Source organism: Suricata suricatta, chromosome 5 (genome assembly GCF_006229205.1).
Source record: "Suricata suricatta isolate VVHF042 chromosome 5, meerkat_22Aug2017_6uvM2_HiC, whole genome shotgun sequence".
Lineage (NCBI taxonomy): Eukaryota > Metazoa > Chordata > Mammalia > Carnivora > Herpestidae > Suricata > Suricata suricatta.
In genome coordinates, this window is record NC_043704.1 from 112841501 (window position 1) to 112865077 (window position 23577).

At 35.1% G+C, this 23577-nt stretch overlaps 1 protein-coding gene and 1 long non-coding RNA gene across 7 annotated transcripts in view; one reads left to right on the top strand and one right to left on the bottom strand.

Moving 5' to 3' along the window:
- The window catches only part of HLTF (helicase like transcription factor), a 52334-nt gene that overhangs the window by 24579 nt on the left and 4178 nt on the right, over window positions 1-23577 (top strand). For 3 of the 6 annotated variants that reach the window (XM_029940081.1, XM_029940082.1, XM_029940083.1), the window contains exons 13-24: window positions 422-511; window positions 3121-3218; window positions 8011-8154; window positions 8966-9104; window positions 9755-9890; window positions 11368-11547; window positions 16322-16446; window positions 16883-17073; window positions 18991-19116; window positions 19437-19549; window positions 19870-20050; window positions 22826-22906. In XM_029940081.1, the coding sequence (XP_029795941.1) occupies window positions 422-511; window positions 3121-3218; window positions 8011-8154; window positions 8966-9104; window positions 9755-9890; window positions 11368-11547; window positions 16322-16446; window positions 16883-17073; window positions 18991-19116; window positions 19437-19549; window positions 19870-20050; window positions 22826-22906 (1604 nt within the window). The remainder of the gene's footprint in view (window positions 1-421; window positions 512-3120; window positions 3219-8010; window positions 8155-8965; window positions 9105-9754; window positions 9891-11367; window positions 11548-16321; window positions 16447-16882; window positions 17074-18990; window positions 19117-19436; window positions 19550-19869; window positions 20051-22825; window positions 22907-23577) is intronic. The other 3 variants (XM_029940085.1, XM_029940084.1, XM_029940087.1) reach the window with 3 other exon arrangements.
- LOC115292149 lies at window positions 287-23577 on the bottom strand. Its single transcript, XR_003908823.1, has 4 exons — window positions 23303-23577; window positions 11741-11832; window positions 8695-8782; window positions 287-481 (listed from the first exon to the last, which is right to left on the bottom strand). It is a non-coding gene; the product is annotated as an uncharacterized LOC115292149 (long non-coding RNA).

Genomic DNA, 23577 nt, shown 5'->3' on the forward strand with positions numbered 1-23577 from the left:
TCATATTATATTCATAATTAGTTGAGAAATTGTACTGCATTTGGAAAATAACTGATTACCACCAACTGATCCGAAAATTTGGTAGCCTCATCATTAAAAGTCAAACACCTGTTTCCTTGAAAATATTCTTTCACCTGGAAGCTGATTCACTTTGCACATGGCTGTTCCTACTTTCACATCTTTTCTCAAGAGAAGTAACACTTTTTGATAAGTGACTACGTATTCCTTCTCTGAGTTGGAATGATATGCTTAGTGTCAGAGAGGCCACCAGATATTTTGTTTTGATTTAATAGTAGAAGCTCTTAAGATATAGAGGGTGGAAGTGGTATTTCCATTTACTGTCCTCAGGAGGTACCTGTACCTAAGCACAGAGTAGAATTCATTTTCCGAGATTTTAATGGTTCTGTGGTTTTAACTTCAGCAGGATCTTCTAAGGTTAAAGAAGATGCAGAATTTGCATGTGCACTTGTTTCATCTACCCCTGCAACAAAAAGGAAAATGTTGAAAAAAGGTCAGTAAATCTCATGGTTTTTTATCTTTTGTTTTTCTGTTTTTCACTGCAAAAAATTTTAATGACAAAAGTTATAATAACATGGTACAAGAAGTTTAAAAAAAAACAGGACAGAATCCTGTTCTTGGAAGTGCATGTTTATGTGTTTTCCTTCTTATGTGTTTTACCTTTTCTTAATTCTGTTTATTTTAGATCAAAAATATGATGGGAAAGAAGTCCTTTACTCATTTTAGTAGCAGAAATGTTTTCTTCCACTGAAGGCCCAGAGCAATTGATGGCTTCTTATTTTTTATTAAAATATATATTAACTTTATTTTGAGAGAGGGAGAGCGCTTGTGTGCAGGGGAAGGGAAGAGAGAGGGAGGGAGGAGCTCTGTCAGTGAGGAGCCCTACGTGGGGCTTGATCTCATGAACCAAACTGTGGCGGCATGATCTCAGCCAAAATCAAGAGTTGGACACTTAATTGAGCCACCCAGATGCCCTTTGATGCAGGAGATCAAGGAGTTGTTATATCTTTGTGCCTTCATCTCCTTTGTTTTACATGTTAGGGATATACCAGACAAAAGTGTGTTTTCATGGAGGTTATGTCTAATGATGGGGAAACATAAATAAGTGAACACATAACTTTAAATAATAAGCATTGTGAATAAAATAAAGGAGAATAGTAAGGTAAAGAATGATGAAAGGGACCTGTTAAAGAGGTTATTTGACCCAGTACAGAATGATGTTGGTTTAAGAATCAGACAGTTAGGAATGGAAAATAGGGGCGCCTGGATGGCTCAGTCGGCTCAGGTGATGATCTCACAGTCATGGGATCAGGCCCCCCTTGGGCTCCATGCTGAACATGGAGCTTGCTTGGGATTTTCTCTCTCTCCCTCTCTCTTCTCCCCTGCTCACATTCACACATGCTGCTCTCTCTCAGAAATAAATAAAAACTTAAAAAAAGAAGGAATAGAAAATAATAGACATTTTAGGTAGAATACTCTGGACCCTAATTTTAGAAATTTTAAGACATGTGGAATTTTTTGTTGAGATAGAATTAAGATAGAATTCGGATAGAATTAAGTTCCCACACAGTTTCTTTTCTTTGTAGGCACATAGCCATAATAATAGAAGAGAGAAACATTAAAATACTAAAGCTCTGAAAAATAAAAAAAAAAAAAACAAGCGTATTTCTGGAAGAAAAGCAGAATAGAAAAAATCAGTGAGTGATAAAAGAAGTGATATGGTAGATAGTGTGTTCTAAAGCAAGACTCAAAAACTCATAAGGAAAAGATTGATGAAATTCTACTACATCTTAAATTTTCATGCATCAAAGTGCATCATAAATGAGGTAAAAAATGATAAGACTGAAGAAGATATTTCTGTTAAGTGTAACTTTGAGAGGTTTAGCATTTTAAATGTGTAAAGAAACCTCTACAAATCCATTGGGAAAACAGTCCAGTAGGAGAATAGCCACTGAGAATATAAATGTACATTCCAAAGAAAGAAAACACAACTAACCAATAAACATGGGAAAGATACGAAGGTTCAGTCATTGGGGAAATCATATTAAAGAAACAGAGAGATACTATCTCACCCATTATATTTAAAAACATTTAAAAAATCTCACAGTGCCAAGTATAGGCAAGGTGTGCAGCAACAGGAACTCTCATGCACTATGGAGTATAAATTACCATGGTAAGCAATCGGGCCAAAAATAATGAAGATAGGTAAATCACCTAGATATGTAAAAGGATGCATGAAAAAAAGTTCTTACTGTGTTGTTTTAGAAAAATACTGGAAATAATGTAAATTCCCAGTAGGGAATAGAGAATAAAATTGTAGTGTCCTTTCATAGGCTGTCTGAGTATCCTGTCAACATGGCAGCTGGCTTACTTCAAAGGGAGTGATCAGAAAGAGAGAGAAAGAAATTTAATCTCAGAAGCGATATACCACCACTTTTGACATATCCCTCGTAGAGTGTGGGAGGGTACCACTTTCTGACTGTCAGAAAGTTGATATTATTGGGGGCCATCTTGGAGTCTGGTTACCACATTAACTATAGCACAGATTCTAAAAACTGCATAGAAGAAATGTTACCTTGGGGTACCTGGGTGGCTCAGTCAGTTAAGTATTCAACTTCAGCTCAAGTCATGATCTCGTGGTTCATGATTTCAAGCCCCACCTTGGGCTCTGTGCTGACAGCTCAGAGCCTGGAGCCTGCTTCGAATTCTGTGTCTCCGTCTCTCTGCCCCTCCCCCATTCGTGCTCTGTTTCTTTCTGTCTCAATAATAAACATGTTTAAAAAAACCAGAAATGTTATCTTAATAATTATGAATAACAAGTACATATCAGGAAATATTCATGTGCCCCACAGTTCTCTACCTCCTCCTCCTATAAGTAATCACTATCTAGAGTTGTAGTTAAAGTGACAGGTAAAAAATAATAAATCGACAAGGTAAAAATCTGGTTCCTGTTACTTCATCATGGCTGGAAACAAGTCTATCTGCTTCATTTTAATTCTTCTTAATTACTCTTCATAGAAGCAAATATTGCCATCTCTTTGTTGACTTCATATATATGAGGGAAAAAAGCTAAAGCCTGTTTCAACTGATACACTCTTTCAGGAGCATCTGCAGTGGAGAGTTCAAAGAAAACTGATGTTGAAGAGAGACCAAGAACAACACTGATCATCTGTCCACTTTCTGTGTTAAGCAACTGGATTGTAAGTCTTCACAGCTGTTTAAAATGTGACCTAATTATATTTTAGTTTTTATCATTACAAGTATTTTGTTAAAGTCATTTGTTGGGAGAATTATGTTTGGTCAGCACTTTATATCTAAGTCAGAATAATTGTTAGGTGAATCAGAGTTTTATTTACTGAACTGAAGTAATTCTTTTTTTGAAGATTTATGGTAGAGAAAGAAACATCATTAATTGTTATTATAAGATTTCGTTTATACTTCTTCCTCTGCCATTTCTGTCCCCTAAGGTAGGAAAGGTATTTAATTTTAAGATTCCACTATGTTTATGAACTATTGAAAACTCTGTCTTCTAAGAAGTACACTAGCAATAACTTTTGTTTATATAACAACTTGTAGCATTTAGTGAGCTCCTATGTACTCAGTTTTCCCAAAGCTCTTCTCATTGATTTTTCTCATTAGTCTTCACAACTATTATTCTCATTTCCCTGGTGACCAGGAATAAATAAATGATACAGGTAGGATATAGTCTCCAACATTCTAATTCTAGAGCCTATTCTTTTAAGGCTACTCACCAGAAATTTTTTTTCTCTCAGATTGCTTTTCTATTCTAAAACATACATTGGAATAGAACTTCTTTATGTGTTATGTATAAAGAGCAACTTGGTTATGTTTTCTTTCCAGTTTGAGCTTCAAGCTGCATGTTCTAATGAAATAAAGACTATAGGAAGCATTATGAACATCTAGACCACTGGATAGGAACTTCTGTTCTTTCCATGTCCAAGGTTATTTGCATGTCTCCTGGCCTTTTCTCCTCTAATCTTAGAGGTGGAAGAGGTCCTATTCTTTGTAAGACCATTATACATTGGATCCCATCTCTTTCCACATTTGCGTTTTATCTTTTTCTCTTTGCCTGGTTATTTAGTCTCTTCCCACTGGCTCTTTTATGAAACATACTCAGATCTTTTTCATTTTTAAATACTTCCTCTTGGGGCACCTGGGTAGCTCAGTCTAGGCTAAGCAACTGACTTCGGCTCAGGTCATGATTTCATGGTTCGTGAGTTTGAGCCCTGTGTCGGGCTGTGCTGACAGCTCAGAGCCTGGAGCCTGTTTTGGATTCTGTGTCTCCTTTCTCTCTGCCCCTCCCCTGCTTATGTTCTGTCTCTGTTTTCTTCAAAAATAAATAAACATTAAAAAAATTTTTTTAAATACTTCCTCTTGATTATTTCTCACCTTTAAGTTGCTGCTCGTACCTTTTTCTTCTATCACACTTTTTGGGCTTTTTTTTTTTTTTTAAGTTTTATGTATTTTTGAGAGAGGGACAGCATGAGCAGGGGAGGGTCAGAGAGAGAGACACACAGAATCCGAAGACAGGCTCCAGGCTCTGAGCTAGCTGTCAGCACAGAGCCCAACGCAGGGCTCGAACCCATAACTGAGTGAGATCATGACCTGAGCTGAAGTCGGATGCTTAACTGACTGAGCCACCCAGGCACCCCTTTGGAAAAGATTAGTAGTTATTATTTAATTGTCAATTCTGTGCCACTTTATTTTCTTCTTGACTTTTATGTACTCTTGCCTTCTTTGGTTCTTGTGTTTTTATTATAAGTTTTTGGTGTATATATATTTTTAAAAAATTAACACCTTTTTCAGATCAGTGTGTCATTTTTTTCTCTTAGGACCAGAGTAAGGTTTAGTTCCCTTTTGCTCTTTTTTTTTTAAATTCCAACAATACTATTCTCTTTCTTTTGAGATGTAGTCCATACTGGAAGGACAGTACACAGGTTCTAGAATGACAGTTTCAGGGTGAGGTTTACAAGTATTAATGGAAGTATAAACAGTTGAACTGTGAGTCTTTAAGAACTTGGGTTTGGGATATGTATTTTAAAAAGGCTGATCAGTATTTCATTATAATTTTATATTGAAAACAGCAAAGCTTTTGATAATATATACTTCGGAAAGGAAACCTTGGCAAAGTTTTGCCTACTGAGATTTGGAAAAAACTGATTTCTAAAGGAATGAGGGCTGGTTGGGCATATATGGAATCCTGGCCAAGAATTAGAATTTTGCAATCTCTAAATAGGCTACTCTCTTCCTAGCTCCCAAGTAAATGACCTAGCCCTCTAATGAGTAGGATAGAACTACCTTATCATCCATTTGTTGTCTTCAGATATGGGAAAGAATCCATTTAAGCTGTAAGATACCATCACACTCTCACCACATGCTTACTCTGGATATTTGGACAAGTTACTTATCCTCCCAATGAAAAATGAAACAATACCTATTTTATTCACACAGAACACTTAGCCCAGTGACGAGAAACGCAATACTATAGTTCTCTTTTTCCAGTAAAGTTAATGTTTTTCTATTTCAGTTCTAGTCCTTCCACAAATAACATTCTCCTCTATTTTTTTTTTAATAGTTTATTGTCAAATTGTTTTCCATATAACACCCAGTGCTTCTCCCCACAAGTCCCCCCCCCCATTACCATCACCTCCTTCCCCCCCTCCCTCTTCAGCTCTCGGTTCGTTTTCAGTATTCAGTAGTCTCTCATGATTTATGTCCCTCGCTCTCCCCAACTCTCTTTCCCCCTTCCCCTCCCTATGGTCCTCTGTTAGGTTTCTCCTGTTAGACCTATGAGTGCAAACATACGGTATCTGTCCTTCTCCGCCTGACTTATTTCGCTTAGCATGACACCCTCGAGGTCCATCCACTTTGCTACAAATGGCCAGATTTCATTCTTTCTCATTGCCATGTAGTACTCCATTGTGTATATATACCACATCTTCTTGATCCATTCATCAGGTGATGGACATTTAGGCTCTTTCCATGTTTTGGCTATTGTTGACAGTGCCGCTATGAACATTGGGGTACATGTGCTCCTGTGCATTTCAAAGCAGCCCATTGATTAAGTTTTCTATTGATTTTTTTCTTTTCCTTTACCACCAAATTTCTTAATAAAATTCGCTGCATTTTCACCTTTTACTCTTCCATCTTTTATCCTCTTAGTATTTATTCCTTTACTATTTCAGGTATCTTTTTTTTTTTTTTCCAGCTCATAGTGGTCTGGTTTTTGCTCTCACCCTCTATAGTAAGTAACCGTGAAGGCCTTCAGTGACTTCATTGTTGCCATGTTCACTAAGTTCCCTTTTTCTTTTCCTCTGCTCTGACTTTTATTTTTCTTTATACAGCATTTTGTTATGTTTTATTTTGTAAGACATCTGTAGGCTCTGTGCGATCAGTGGAAAGCCTGATGCAGTGCTCAGGCTCAAAAAACCGTAAGATCATGACCTGAGTCAAAATCAAGAGTCAGACACTTAACCAGCTAAACCACACAGGTGCCCCTAAACCTTTTTCAGAGAGAGGGAATGAACATAAATCCAAGTTAAAAAATTGATATTGTATTCCTTCTTGAAATTTTGTTACTTTTCCCCTCTCACCCTGTCTGATTTTGTTGCTCCCCCAGGTTCTTGACCACTGCTTTTCTCCCATGATTTCTGTTTAGTCTGCTTTTCCCCCCTGCCTAAAGCATGGTATCTTTTTTGAAGTATTAGGAAACTTTTTAAGGAAATCTGTATTTACTTAAACAGGATTCAAGAATTTCAAGTTCGCCACATTTGCTTTAGGTTTTCTTTGCTGAAATATTTTAAATCCTGTTTTAGTAGAAACAGAGGCCAACTGTTTAAAGACTGTCATTTTGTAGGTTCTGCCCCCACCTTCTTTTCTCTTTGTACATGTTCTTAGAAAATCTTATACGTTCCCCTCATTTCATGTACTCTCTGCTGATAACTTTATAAAGTTTATCTAAATACTCAGAGTATACATCTCTAGTGAGACATTCTGTAGTGGCCAAGAATTTTAAATGTCTAAAATAGTAATACTTATTACTTCTTTCCCATTTTTATACCTGCTTTCCCCCTTCATTTTTTTAAACTTCCTTATATCTTTATCACACAGTTTTTCTAGGCACTTACTTCAAGTATTAAGGGCTTCTTTTTTTTTTTTTTTCATATTCCATATTTATGAGTCCTCAAGTCCCATCAGTCTCTTTTTTTTTTTTTTTTGGTGTCTTTCATACCTGTCCTTTCTATTCTGTTCTTACTTCTGACATTCTGGTTAAGGGCTTTATCATCTCTCACCTAAGAGTGAGAGCTTTCTCTCTCTGGTGTCCTTTTCTCCCCCAGTCTAATCATGACTTTCTTTTTCTTGCTGTATCTCTCACACCTATTGTTTTCATGATTTAAAAAAAAAAAATCAAGTGTTTTAAATTAAATTGATTATGTCCTCAGAGAGGGCAGGGACCAGCTCTGATTTTTCTTTTTAGCTATACTGTCCAACCTGGCTGGTAGTAGGTCTGTGATAAATGAATAAAAGTAGATACTGTGCTTAAATCTCTGCCTACATTCTTGAAAATATTGATTGCCCTTTTACTGTTTAATTTTGATATTATGAAGCTTAATTCCTGGAAACAGTAGAACCTTTCTGGTAAAATACTAAATTTTCTAAAAATTAATTACTGTATTAAAAAAATTTGGTGGTTTTTCCTCAAAAAATGAAGTGGCTGCTCATTGGTAAGGCCAGGCAAAATTTATATAGTGTATTGTTACTGCATATATGACAGTTTTCCTGACAATAAAATAATTAATATTATTATCATGGTTATTATTTTAGTTTAGATTGCAGGACACTTTTAATAGTTTGCAATTTTATGCAATTTTAATAGTTTGATTTGTGATACTACTGCCAAGACAATATTTTTTTATATTATACCTGACACTAATCTGCTTATTATTTAAAATACTTCTAATTTTCTTCTAGGATCAGTTTGGACAACATATAAAATCAGATGTGCACTTGAATTTTTGTGTTTATTATGGTCCCGATCGTATAAGAGACCCAGCCTTGCTTTCAAAACAAGATATTGTTTTGACTACATACAACATTTTAACTCATGACTATGGAGTAAGTATGCCGAGACTCCTTTTTCAGAAGTTGAATTTGAGAAATATGCTGTAGGTTTCTAAAGTGTTCTAAAATTCAAATTTTATACTCTAAGTAGTTAAGAATATGTAGGAAGTAAATAGGAAATTGTTTTTTAATATTTTACAAAGTAAGGTTGAACTTTTTTCCACTAATTATGAATATTTTCTATTTAGAACACTTAAAGTTTCATTGTAAATTAGAATTGTAACTAAGTTTAGATAGCAGTTTGTAAGTGAATTCTGCTTTTTCTAGTGTTTTAGGATATTATTTCCTATTGCAATGGTTTGATTAGTTTAAAAACAAACTTTTTTTAATAGCTGAAGTTCCAAGAGTTCTAGAAGTTTAATTGTTTACTTATAATTCCAGTTGTTAAAACATTTTTCAAAATACCTTACTGTCAAAATTTTGGTCTTCTGGTAAGAACGTTAACTATTACATATAAGAGACTATCATCACAGTTTTAATCTGAGGTGGAATTAGCTCAGTGAATTAAACCAACATCTCAGAGAGCTAGGCCACCTGGGTTTGAATGCCGGCTCTGCTGCTCCTTGCTGTAGTGCTGCGAGCAGCACGTGTGCATCACCCTGCGGTGCTTCAGTTTTCTCATCTGCAGAATAGGAGTAATAATAACACTTTGTAAGCTTCTGAGCATTCAGTAACTTAACATATATACTGCTTAAAGCAGTATCTACCACGTAGTAAGCATTGATATTGAATAGTATTTACCAAATTACGTGAAATACTGTTTTACTTCCCTGTGTTTTTAATTCACATGAAACATTTATTTCAGACTAAAGGTGATAGTCCATTACATAGCATAAGGTGGCTAAGAGTGATCCTGGATGAAGGACATGCCATAAGAAATCCAAATGCTCAGCAGACAAAAGCTGTACTTGATTTAGAAACAGAGAGAAGATGGGTATTAACAGGTAAAAAGGTTATATTTTTTTAAAAATCTTAAATATGTATCATTAAGTGAGTTAGATAACTTGTAAATTTTATGTGGTATAAAAGGTTTGTTCCATAATTAATCATAGAGGTCATTTAATAAAATATTTTGACTTGTTCTTCCCAGTTGCCCATGTTATAGCAGCGCTGAATAATATAATGGAATAATCACTAGATTTCTTTTTGAACCTTGGAGATTCATTAGACACTTTAATTCTTAGTCAGAATCTTGATTTCTCTATTTCTCATCTTGAAGCCAAGCTTGTCTGCTACTTGTGACTCCCCTAGTAGGAGATGGGGAAGAGGATATAAACTCAAATTAATTTTTCCTTCCTGTTAGTACTGCTGATTTAAAGTCAAATGAACACGTGTTCTTGGATAAGGAGAAAGTTGAATTTACTGGACCTGTGGTCTTTTTTTTGGTTAGTATGGCAAGTGAGAGCTAAAAAGTAGAGCAAAACTATATTTTAAGATTGTGTATATATTTAGCAAAGGATTATAGGTATAGCTTGATAGTGGGTGTGCCTAGTACAGAATCCCCATTTTTGGCTGTTTTCTCTGATTGGGTCAGATGGATATTCTGAATGGATATTCTGGTTATGGAGTTACAACAGTTTTCTGTTATTTTTAGGTACTCCGATTCAAAATTCATTAAAGGACTTGTGGTCTCTTCTTTCCTTTTTAAAACTAAAGCCATTTCTTGATAGAGAATGGTGGCATAGAACAATACAGCGTCCTGTCACAATGGGAGATGAAGGGGGACTTAGGTAAGTAATTTCATGAAAACGGATTAATATTAGCAACAAATAACTGTAAGCAGCTTGAACCAGTTGCCACTTTGAATACTATTTTAACTTCATTGTTGGCTTTCTTCTCCCAGAAGCATTTATAGCTTAATCCCTTTGGCTCTCAGAACCTAGTGATTGTTGGCTGGGAAGACAAAAATTTCTAACTACCCCTAAAACCCAAGGCTTTCCTTTCTTTGATATTAGTCAGATTAAAAGGAAAGGCAGAACTTTATGGTCTTTGTGTGTTGCTGTTACCCCTGAAAACACCTTTAATTGGTTAAACAGTGGCAGGAAAAACTATGCGCTCTGAGCATGTAGTATGCACTAAATTTTCATAACTTACCTTATTTAGTGGTAATTGAATGGTAGGATATACACTGGCATCACTAAATGAGTTTAAGAGAAAAAGGTATTTCTCATGGAGACATAAATAGAGTTCAACTTGGTGATAGTCATTTCACAGGGTACTCTGCCAGTAATGTGGTTTAAGGTTTTTGCCTAGAGCAGTGGTTTTCAGAGTTTGGGATCATTAGTAGGTTGTGAAATCAATATAAAGATGGCAGCTAGCCTTATAAAACCAAATGAAGTAGAATAGAAGGTTTAAGAAAATAGAGCATGTCACACATAGTTAAGTATTGTTTTGTGAAATGTTTCTGTTATGTGTGTATGTGTGTTTATATAATAATGTTTACTGGATGGTATATATTTCTTATTGTGGTTATAGTGAAAAAAGTTCAGAAGCCACCAACCTAGTTTGTAGTACTGACTCTCAGAACCAACTATGTAAATTGTAATTTAAGAAATTGTATTTATATTTCAGTGTTAGGAAAACTTTCCCTTAAAGAATTGATGTGCCTCCTTTTTTTCTGATAATGAGGAGGGAGTGTGAAGGTTGTAGAACCTAGGAGACGTTTGTCCCTTCTTCTGAATTGTCACCTTGTGTTTTAATTTTTTGTGCAATTTAAGTTTTTAAATTTTTTCTTTGTAAAAATTACTTATTTTTGTACTGTGATTTTCATATTACTGAAAAAATATTTTTGAAAGTAAGATGCTTTCTTATATTCATAGTTTCATGATACTTAGTATAATGCCTTGCACTTAGAGTAGGTATTTAAGAATTTTGAGTGTTGAATATTGAGTGATGTAGTTAACAGAAATAAGTAAAACGGTTAGTGATTAGAACAAAAATGGAGACGTTAAGAAAAATAAAGGCAAGCTAAAGGAAGATTAAACTGACAGGTATTGAATGGGGGGCAATCAATGCATTGTTGCTACAATTTTCTATTTGTAGAATATATGTCTTATGGTATCATATTGGATAAAATTCCAAATAAGAAAAATTTTAAAAACTTTTAGTAGGTTATAGAACAGTAACATATTAAAATACTTTTTTGTTTTTGTTGAATCAACTTCTACAGAAATAAAAAGTTATGTAATTATGTTTTATTTTGACTAGGCGTTTACAGTCCCTAATTAAAAATATTACTCTTCGAAGAACAAAGACAAGCAAAATTAAAGGAAAACCTGTTTTGGAGTTACCAGAACGTAAAGTATTTATTCAGCACATTACACTTTCAGATGAAGAGAGAAAAATTTATCAGTCTGTCAAAAATGAAGGCAGAGCTACTATTGGAAGGTATTGGAAAAAGAAAGCCATTTTAGAAAATAATTTTTATTTTCTTTCCTATTTAACTTAGTATTTTTTAGAAATGTCAACAGTAAAGTCTGAAGTATACTGAAATGAATACAAATGAAAGATAATGTTTCTTTATTGAAAGTGTTTTTTATGAATTAGTGGTTGAAGTAAATGAAATAGTATTACAACTTACCAATAAGTAATTCCTTAAGTGAGGAAAACAAATGAAATGATGGATTCTGAATGGCTGGTCAGGAGACCTTGTTGGCTTCTATTCCTGGCTCTCTGTCATGGGAGCAGATAAGAACATTAAGAGAAGTATATATAGAGATAATAAACCTATTTAAAGACCAAAACTTTGGGGAATATCCACATTTAAGACATAGGAAAATAAAGAGAAGTTACTGTAGAAGATTTTGTCAAAGGCAGAATTATGAAGAAAAGTGAAGAAAACAGAGAACCCTAGGAAGGAGCATAATGAAGAAAAAGGGAAATGGTCAGGAGAGTCAGTAGTGTAGAGACAGAAGTTTTTGGTGTAAAATCTCAACGTAGTTTCACCAGAATAGTGAAGTGTGTACCAAATTGTAGGTGTAAGGGAATTGCAAAGAAGTAGCAGCTGTAGGTAGGGGTAGACCATTTTCATGAAGTTTGTAAAAGGAAGAAGACAGTGAGACTGGTACATAGGATTGATAGTTGGTTGCTCTGTTTTGCATTTTATTTGAAAAATCTTCTGCCTTGAGAAAAGAAAGCATAGAAGAGAGAATAAAGCACATTGGTGGATAAAAATGAAGCCTAGTGGGAGGGAAAGAGTGCCATCAGTGAAATATGAGACAAAGGGTATCTACAGAGAAAGGTCGTGGGAAGTTGAAGATAGCCGAATTTGCAGCCATTATAAAAAGTTGTTCAGGTTCTTAGAGTGGCATGTAGGCTTCATGTAGTATTGGATACATGTAGAAGTCAAAGTGACTTCTCCAACGTGTGGAATCTGGGAATAGGAGCTGATGAAGTAGATTATAAAGGGACTGGGGATTGATAGAAGGTGAGAAATTCTAGTCCAAGCAAGAAAATATTTGATGGGAGTGCTTATGGATACAGAATGAGTAGGAGATAGTGAAGGCAAAAGAGGGCTGAAAAATAGGGGAGTCTTCAAAATATAAGAACTTCATTGAAATACAAAGCAGGTTTAATAGGAATTAGTTTGAAAAACATTGTTCTAACTAAGCAAGTGATTTCAGAATTCAAGATTTTGCAGTAGTGATTGAAATTTCCTTCATACTCATTCTTTCAACCAAAGTTTATTAAGTCCCTGTGTAATATATATTGGGATACAGCATAATAAAGTAGACAAAAGTCTTTACCCTCAAGGAGTTTACATTTTAATGGCCAGAAACAATTTTAAAAAATTTAATTTTATGGAAAAAAAGCAGAAAAAAGGAATAGGGAGTGCTGAAGCTGTTTTCATAGGTATTTCAGTGAAGACCTTACTGAGGTGGTCTGTGGGGAAGGTCTAAAAGAGACTGGAATTGGGGAACATTTCAGACGGGTAACAGCAAGTATAAATAAAGGCCCTGAGTCGGGAGCATATTTGGTGAGCTTCAAGAGTGACAAAGAAGTAAGTTTGTCTGGGTGATATGAGGAAGATGGAGAACTGACGATGTTAGCCAGAGATTTAAGTAGGGACTACGTGGTGGGTTTATCAGGCATTACTGCATATTTCAGGAACTTTGGCTTTTACTTTTTTTAGTTTAGAAAACTTTGAAGGGTTTTGAGCCAGGCGAGTGATACAGTCTTACTTATATTTTAAAAGGATCACTGACTGCTATCTTAAGATTTAGATTCTAGGAGTAAGGGTATAGATAGGGAGAAGAGTGGCAGTAATCAAAGTAAGAGATCATGGTGGTGTCACTGTAGTAGAGGAGTGATAAAGGGGGTGAGAAGGGGCTGGATAAATCTGTTATAGTTTGAAGCCAGAGTCAACAGACCTTGCTGATTCATATTTGGTGAGAAGGGAGACAGGAGTCCAAGATAACTGAGGTTTTTCACATGAATGTGACTAGAAAGTTGAAATTTCCATTTGCAGAAATAGGTCTGTGGGAGGAGCAGAGTTTTTTCAGGCAACATCAGAAGGTCAGATTTGGACCCATTGATGCCTGTGAGACTTGTAAGTGGAGATGTCTCATAGATAGGAAATTAGCATTCATGGGATAGTTCTTCATATAAATTTGGAAGTCACCTGTGTGTAGATGGTAATTAAAGCATGAGACTGGATGCGATCACCAAGAGAGTAAGTGAAGTTTCTTACTAACAAGACAGGAGTGGCTGGTGGAGGCTTCTGCTCTTATCTGGGACTCAACAGAAATTGGTTAAACTGAAATGCTGACTATTTGTGTAGTAAGTGACCATGCCAAGGAATAGACTGGTTGTAAAGGTTATTCTGTTTGAAAAGGTTGAGAAGAATAACTTTAATGAAACCACAGAAAATAGGTTTTTTGAAAGTATTCTTTTTAATATGGAATACATTTAGTAATGTTTACTGAGCACTTACTAGGTGTTATGCATTCATTTAAGTGCTTATAGGTTTTAATTCACAACAAATCTTACTAAGTCAATACAATGATTATCCACATTTTCTAGTGAGGCACAATAACTTGTAGTAGGTCACACAGCTGGTGAATGTCAGAGCTGGTATTTAAATTTGGGGAGTTTGATTCTAGAGCTTGTGAGTGTAACCTTTATATTATATTCTCTTTTTTGTACTGTTGAGTATTTAAAATTGTTGACATACTCCTACTATTACTAATAATAACAGCAGGTAGATAGATGTATATGACTTATCATAGTCTAGATGCTATTCTGAATGTTTTCCATGTATTAACTTTGAATACAACAGTCATATGAGGTATGTATTATTACCATGACACTGTAAAGCTGAGACAGCTGAAGACACAGGTTAAGAAGCCTACCCAAGGGCACCTGGGTGGCCCCGTTGGTTAAGTGTCTGACTTCAGCTCAGGTTATGAACTCACAGTTTGTAAGTTAGAGCCCCACATCAGGCTCTGTGCTAACAGCTCAGAGGCTGGAGCCCATTTTGGATTCTGTGACTCCCTCTCTCTTCCTGCCTCTCCCCAGCTCATGTTCTGTGTGTCTCAAACCTTTCAAAGAAAAGAAAAGAAAAAGAAACATACCCAGAGTTTCATGGTTAAATTGGCAGAGCCAGGTTTTCAACAGTCTAGCTCTAGAGTCTGTGCTCCTAATCATTAAGCTGTACTTCTTCTGTTGCCTTAATATACTTAAATATGTGATTGTATATAATTTTTGGATTATCCATTCTTCTTTCAGACACCTGTATTGTCATTGTTCTGCTGTATCTTCTATCAGATGTTTCTGTTGAAAACCCTGATTTTATTTTAGGTTTTTCTTTAAAGCCCAGCACCAAGACCTCTCTCTCTCTCTTTTTTTTTTTTTTTCCTGGAACATGTGATACTATTTAAATCTGTAGATTCTAGGCTTTTTTTCCTACCTCCCTTTCCTGGAAAGTTTTCTTTAAATGTTGTTTTCTGTTCCATTTTTTTATATCTTTGTATGTTTTAGATGTTTTTTGTTTTCCATTGGTATCATTTTAATTCTCTGTATCTTTGTTAAATTTTACTTTTTTGTTTTTAAAGTTTACTTATTTTTGAGAGACAACACAAGCAAGGGAGAAAGGGGGGTGGGCAGACACAGAATCTGAAGCAGGCTCCAGGCTCTGAGCCCTCAGCGCAGAGCATGATGTGGGGCTCCAACCCACAAGCTGGGAGATGATGACCTGTGTTGAATTCTTAACCGACCAAACCACCCAAGTGCCCCTGATTAATTTTACTTTTTATCTTTTGTTTCCATATTATGTGTCTGTCAGTGGCTTGTCTCTCTTATGCTGGTTTCAGTGTGGCCTTCATTTCTCTGATGGTTCACTTTTCTCTTTCACACTTCTGAACTGTACTACCACTGTTGTTTTGCTGTGATAGTAAATCATGGCAGTATCCTTGTTCATAATTTTTATTTGCTCTATGGAAGCATTTATTTGGTGAGTTTTCTTTCACAGCCATTTGTTGTTCCCTTACTCTTTGCTGATTATTACTTATATTTGAATGTCTTGAGTTCTTTCTGGCTTAGCTATTTGTAAGAGGTTAATATGAAGGGAGAGGGCCATAGCTATATTGCAGATTAGTAGGAAGTTTAGAAGTATTCATATTTAATTATGACTTAGGGTTATAGCTGAGTCTTTTAGGTTTATTTGTGCTTATACAACAGAGACCAGAAGCTGTAGATTCCTTATAAAATGGAATTTTGTGCCCATAATCCTTTCTGTAAACACAGTAGTAGATCTGTTGTTTCCCTATTTAGCTTGTCTTTCCTCTTTAGTATAAAACTTGTCCAGAGGAGTTCAGACCACAGCCATGTACCCTGTTTTGTTTTTGCACGTGAAAGATGTTGATTTTCCCCTAAGGGCCATGCTATGTGTTTTGAAGAATTGTACTCTGGCAGGTCTGTTTGAGATCTGCAGTCATCTCTCTCGGTATTTTCTATCCAACTTCTGTTGTAATTGGCAGCCATTTTTCATATATTTTGCTTTATTGTTACAAGTCTCTTGTTTCATTAAAGGTAGTTTGTTTTCTGTTTTCCACTATTTTGATTTCCAGAGAAGAAAAGAACAATGTGATTTGTATCCCACTGTTTTAGAATAGGAAATACATTGTTTAAAGGCCTTCATGATATTTAACATTTTTATCTCTAGGTATTTTAATGAAGGGACTGTCCTTGCACACTATGCAGATGTCCTGGGACTTTTGCTTAGATTGCGCCAGATTTGTTGTCATACTCACCTTCTTACAAATGCAGTGTCTCCCAACGGTCCCTCAGGTAAGTAGATGTGATTGGCTTACACTATTATATTGGTTAGGGATATTTAAATCAGGATGACAAATTTTTCATATTATGTAAATACAGTTTATTTGTCAAATGGACATTGTTTTTAGAAGAGGACTCAAGAATAGACTCACAAATTCTTACCAATGAGATGGAATAATAATCATGTCTTCGAGGATTCCCAGTGATAGGTACTCTTAGCAGTGACAAATTGGATTTGTTTTTTATTCTGTGGTAGTATGTACAGACTATAATGATGCTATTGTGTAAGGTATATGATGTGGGTTAGCTACTATTTTAGCTTCTGGATTTTCTTGAAATTTAAAACATGCTTTTTGTCTATGATAGAAAAAGCCCAAGCAAAACTTTCCCCATATAAAGAAGATTTTCTTATCATATTATAAATCTTGGTGTGAAATTAATTTTTCAGCCTTTCCTCTAGGAAATGATACACCTGAAGAACTACGAAAGAAGTTAATAAGGAAGATGAAATTAATTCTGAGCTCAGGTTCTGATGAAGAATGTGCAATTTGCTTGGATTCTTTAACAGTGCCTGTCATAACACACTGTGCTCATGTCTTCTGTAAACCCTGCATTTGCCAAGTGATTCAGAACGAGCAGGTTAGTTTTATGCTAGGTACAGAGTCGGGGTTTGATGGAATGCACTAATCAGTCTTGAGTGTAATGAAAACCTAAGTTTAACAGACTAAGAAGTTATTCACTTGGATTTACCAATGCACCTTTTATAGTTAATCATGTCAGTATTTTATAGTTAATCTATTTCTTATAATTAAGCCCTTTTAAACATAAAAAGACACTACACATTTGGAGGCATGTTCACAGTTAACATCCTAGTTCTGTTAAGATCATTGCTGTCCAATAAGTGGATCAGTAATGTGAGACCTAAAGGTAATTTTCAGTTTTCTAATAGAAATAGGTGAAGTTAGTGACATTTTATTTATCCAGTATATCTAAAAAGTAAACATTGAGATCTTTACATGATTTTTTAACCTAAGTGTTCAAAGCGTGGAGGTATTATATAGTTACAGCACATCTCAGTTTGGCTTTGCTGTATTTCAGGGGCTTAACTGCCACATGTGTTTATTGGCTTTTGGATAAGGTAGGTCTAGATTCTTCGATATGGTAGAACTTTTGAGGTGGAATAATCCTTTAAGCAGTCTTCAGCTGAGGTAGAGTTTTTTAAAACATTTTTTATTGGTATACTTACAGAAAAAATATGTAAGTCATGATTGTACAGTTGAGTGACTTATGAAGTAAACACATCCATTTAACTGCTGCTCTGTTCTCTTTATGTCCCCTTACAATCATTTACCTTTTCCCTCTTCCCTAAAGGTAACCCCACTAAACTGACTTTTAACATTTAGTTTCACAATCTTTTTTATTATAATAGTATTTGCTATGTCGTTATTTCAGAGACCGTTTATTCGCATGTCTTGTTACAAATGGACACAAAAAATATTGCTTTGAATGAGCCTGATAGGATATAACAGGTCTGAACTAGCTTTATAAGCCATCTAAGAAGGAAAAAAGTTTTTTAAAGTTGGTTTTGAGAGAGAGAGAGAGAACCAGCATCGGAGGGCGGGGGGTGCAGAGGATCCAAAACAGGGTCTGTGCTGACAGCAGAGAGCTTGATGCCGGGCTTGAACTCACAAACCATGAGATCATGACCTGAGCCAAAGTTAGACATTTACCGACAGTCACCTAGGTGCCTCAGAAATTTTTTTTTCTAAAGAACAGTTCCAACTAGTGTGCTTTATTGTAGTTCGGTTCAAGATACTGTTGTTTCTGGTATCTTCACTTGTTTGCAAATAGTACAGTTCACCCTGAACAAAGCAGACCCCCTGTGCAGTTGAAAATGTGCCCTAAAACTTAACTACTAAAAGTCTACTGTTGACTGGAAGACTTACTGTAAAATAAACAGTTGACACATAGTAAAGTAAGAGAAAATACTGAAATCATTAAAAAATTAATTTACTGTACTGTATTGAAAAAAAATCCTCATAAGTGGACCTATGCAGTTCAGACCCATGTTCAGGGGCAAACTGTATTATATTTGTTTCAAGTTCCTGTTGGTAGTCAAGATGACATACTTATGCTCCTTTTCCCCCCACGTTACACATTAGAACATTACATCTGTCTGGAGTTCAGCATGTATAGATTTATCTTGAATGGATGAATCTAATAAAAAGTCTAATAAAATGCTAGCTACCTATTAAGGTTTTAGAATTTACCATGCTTTTTAAAAATTTAGGGAAGTTGGAGCACTTGGGTGACTCAGTGGGTTAAGCATCTGACTCTTGATTTTAGCTCAGGTCATGATCTCACAGTTCATGAGTTTGAGCCCCATATCTGGCTCTGCAGATGGTGCAGAGCCTGCTTGGGATTCTTTCTCCACCCCACCATGTGTGTGCGCATGCACATGCTTTCTCTCTAATAAATTTGATTAAAACATTTTTGGGTAAGTTTAGATTTGTTCCGCTGATCAGCTTCATTCATATCTTATTCTTTCTTATATAGCCACATGCTAAATGTCCTTTATGCAGAAATGATATACATGGAGACAATTTATTAGAATGTCCTCCAGAAGAATTGGCATGCGACACTGAGAAAAAGTCTAATATGGAATGGACGTCCAGTTCAAAGGTAAAATACACATGAGCAAATATTTGAATATTTGTTTTACATTTGTATAAGGATACCATGTATTAAAATAATTCTGCTTTTAATCCTGTCATTTAAATATACTCTGTTGGTATTAACTTCTTAATTTTCTAGTGGTGAATTTGAGAGCAAAGAAGCTTCAGTTTATGAGTATATTCTTTGTCTTAATTTTTAAAAATATTAGGTGTCTTGCATTTTAGGGAAATAATGTGGCAGGGCCTTTCTTTTCCTAATAAAAAAGTTATATGTATTTTGCCCATTCAAAATGGAATCTAACAGGTGTCCTAATATTTTTTTTGCAGATTAATGCACTAATGCATGCATTGATTGACTTAAGAAAGAACAACCCCAACATAAAAAGTTTAGTTGTTTCTCAGTTTACAACATTCCTGTCTTTAATAGAAACACCACTCAGGTAAATTCAGTATTGTTTCTCACTTTGAGTAAAAGGATTTTATGTAAGTGTTTTGATTGGGATGGCAAAAAAAAAAACTGTCTTACCAGTTAGTCATTTCATCTATTTAAAATGATAGAGCCACATAATATTTCTTGGGAGTATAGGATTTTAAAGACTAAGTTTATCAGAAAAGAAGACTGGTGATTATATAGTATATATGTAAGACTGACTGGTTAAATATTTGTCAGAATAAATGAGTGGAAGAATTGGTTAAATGAAATTTGTAATCGACAAGTTTTTAAAATAGTATAGAAAGTGTTGTTTCTTTTTTCCATTAGAGCCTCTGGATTTGTGTTTACTCGTTTGGATGGTTCAATGGCACAGAAGAAAAGAGTTGAATCAATTCAGTGTTTTCAAAACACTGAAGCAGGATCTCCAACTATAATGCTTCTATCCTTAAAAGCAGGTGGAGTTGGTTTAAATCTTTCGGCAGCTTCTCGGGTGTTTTTAATGGATCCAGTAAGTAGTTCTTTAGATTTTTTTTTGATGTTATTAAACTTTTTTAAAAAATGAACTATTTGGCAAAAAAGTCATTGATTGTGAAAATTCTTAGGCAAACTTTAGAAATAGATGAGCACTTTACATATATCAAATGAAATTGTCACAGTATCCCTAGGAAGTCAGTTTCTTATTGTCCTCAGGTAAGGAAATTGAAGCACAGAGAAGTAAGATAACTTGCCCATCAGAGTCCATGTTCTTCATTTCTGTGCTGTGGTTTTCTACTTCTATATATGAAATTAATGTAGTGGTTTCATCCATTTGGCCAACAAATAATGCAGTCCTGCATTATGTCAGGGAGTCTCATAGGCATAGGAATCTGGCTATAAACAAGGTAGACAGTAGCTACCATCATGGCGCAAATAGTCTCAAGTTTTAATGTGGAAAGAATTAGGTAAAGTGTAATTTCTGACCTCTATCTTCAGAGATTTAGGTGTTCTTAGATGAGACCCAGGAAGCTGTTTTAATATAGACCATAGCCAATTCAGGTGCAGGTGTCCAGCATCACAATTTTAGAAACTTAATGCCATTCATGGAATATTTTGGACAAATTTTAGCATCTAATAGGATGCAGTCCCTTGCGGTTGGTATAATATAGGTCTAGCTGTAGGGTGAGAGCTAAAGTTCAGTCTCAACTTTACTCACTAAACTGGCCTAGGAGGAACATCCACAGAGAAGCAGCACCTTGTTCTAATTGCTCAAAGAGGCTGTTTGAGCTGCAGGCATTCTTGACTAAGTCAGTTTCTAATTTGCACTGAGTTACTGTTTGGGTGAGAGGCAATCCTATTTGCTATTTGTGGGATTCATAAATTTAAGATTTGTGGTTTTAGAGCTTGTAGACTGAAACTCAGAAAATTTCATAACAAAGTTTACAGAGATACAAATTTGAGTTCTTCTGGTCAGGCCATCTAGTTTATGCATGCATCTGTTACCAGTACTAAGGCTTTTTCCTTACCTGAGGGTAGTGACACCCACATTTTGGCATTCACAGATTTCACATAAATGTCCTGGGTGGCAGTGGCTTGTTGTGTTTTCTTGCCTTAGTTCTGTGGATGAAGTTTTAAATCTTTGCTAGAGTTTTAACTGACCTGATGATATTCTTAAAAGATGATTTTTGGACAGATTCCCAATTTTCTTCTTTGGTTATAAGCTTAATATCTGATAAGGATCTGATAAGATTGTTGATACCAAATATAGTATTATAAAACTGATGATCAGAAACTATACTCTTTCACACTTTACAAAAACTGCAGTGTTTTAGCAATTCATAGTAAATTGATTTTCATTGAACATTTCAAATGTTTCTAACTTTGAAATGAAAGCCAGGTTCTAGAAAAATAAGATTACTCATAAAATTCTTTGACCTTTTCATGGAATGTTACTTAAGAGTTAAGATGTATTTTAAATGTTTGATTATGAACTTTTGATAAAGGTAATTACCTTCCTTCATCAGTTAATGTGAGAATGAAAGCTCTCAGTTTTACATCATGATTAAATTCCTGGTAGTCATACTAGATGTATATTGTCAGCTCATTAGAAGGTTCCTAGATAAAATATAACAGATCATTTTACCTGGGCTGTTGGTATAATTGTTTCTAAATCTGTCCAATTGTGAAATACAAAATATGTACAAAATGTGATTATTAGTTTTAGAAAACCATAAGCCAAGTATTTTCTTAAAATATGATTTCTGTACAAAAACCACCCAAATCAACAACAGTGGTAATATCTCCTTTTCCCTAGAACTCAAGGGAACTTTAAATAGAAGAAAATATTTCCATGTGCATTTATGATTTTGTTTCATTTTCAGGTAGTACTTTGCTGTGTAAATGTTCCTTTTCCCTAAACACCCATTTTCAGCTTTAAGAATCATCCCATAGTTTAAAATTTAATGATTCCTGCTCTGATAGTTCATAATAGTATTTTCAAACCATTTGACTCCTCTTTCTAGACTGAAGAATTATTTCTGCTTATTCTTTTCTTTGCTTCATTGTTTTATTCTTCACTTTAAGACAGTCCCCGAAGGGGCACCTGGGTGGCTCAGTCAGTTGAGTATCCAACTCTTGATTTTAGCTCAGATCATGACATGATCCCATGTTGTGGGATCAAGGACATCCCCAGCCGCCCCCTGCCTTACCCCGTGAGTGTGGAGCCTGCTTAAGATTCTCTCTCCCTCTCCCCAGCACCCCCCAAAAAAAAGGTCTCCATGATAATGTCTTTGTTTAATGTTAGTTTAGTTCATTTTTGAAGTCAGATTCAAATATACATATAGAAAATTACATCAACAGAGTCTTTAATTTTAGGACTTTTGATTACTCCTAAGTAAATTTTTGTACTTTTAAACACATGGCAGTAAAAGAAAATCTAAAGACCAGCAAGAGGGGAGAAAACCTTTTCATAAATGGACCCAATTACATATCTTTAATGATGTAAACATAGATCAACAACATCAAATAGTATCTTTTTTTGTTGTTGTTGTTGTTAACCACTTATGCTGGGTGCTTTCTATTGATCAGGCACTGTAACTGTATACTAGCAGCAGTGGAGTGAAATGATGGGGACAGGAGGTGCCTGTCATAGTAGTGGGGTGGGTGGGGTTCCCAGAGCATTTATGTCAGAATCTAACTCAGAGAAATTTCAGTCAGTAAGAGATGAATGAGTATTACTGGAATGAAAAGATAGGTGCCAAACACTCATGGATCAGGGTGGTAATAAAGCAGTTCATATTCTTATTAGGCCTGGAATCCAGCTGCTGAAGATCAGTGCTTTGACAGATGCCATAGACTTGGCCAGAAGCAAGAAGTTATCATCACAAAAGTGAGTTTTTAAGCTATTATTTTAAAATTGGGTTGATGAGGTTTTTCAAATTACACAGATAATGCATAAATATATTAAGATTGCAGAATTATGCAGAACAAAATATGAAGATCACCTTTAATCTCTAGAGAAAGGGACTTTGAATAACATGTTAAACTACTGATGGTGGTTTTCTCTAGTCTACATAGATTCATGTGTATGTATACATCTCTCTTTTAAAAAATTTAAGGTAAGTGGAGTCATACTTTATTATTCTATATCATATTTCCTCAGTATTTATTGGGAACTACCATGTAAGTATATATAGAGCCTATTCTTTTTCTTATACTAGTAAAGTATACATAAAAATAGCTAGAGTAAATACTGTTAAGTGTCTAGTTCAGCGGCAGTACTTACTTTCATACTGTTGTGCCGTTATCACCATCCTCCATCTCCAGAACTTTTTCATCTCAAATGGAAACTCAGCCCTCAGCAAACACCCTTCTGCTTTCTGCCTCTGTATATTTGATGACTCTACAAACCCATTCTTTTTAACAATTGCTTTTAACTAATGTTTTGCTAATAAAAACTACCATAATTAGCATTATATGACATACAAGTACTTCTTCAGGATAGGTTAAGAAAACTAGAATTCTGGATTTAGAATTCTTACAGCTTTTGGGGCATGCAGG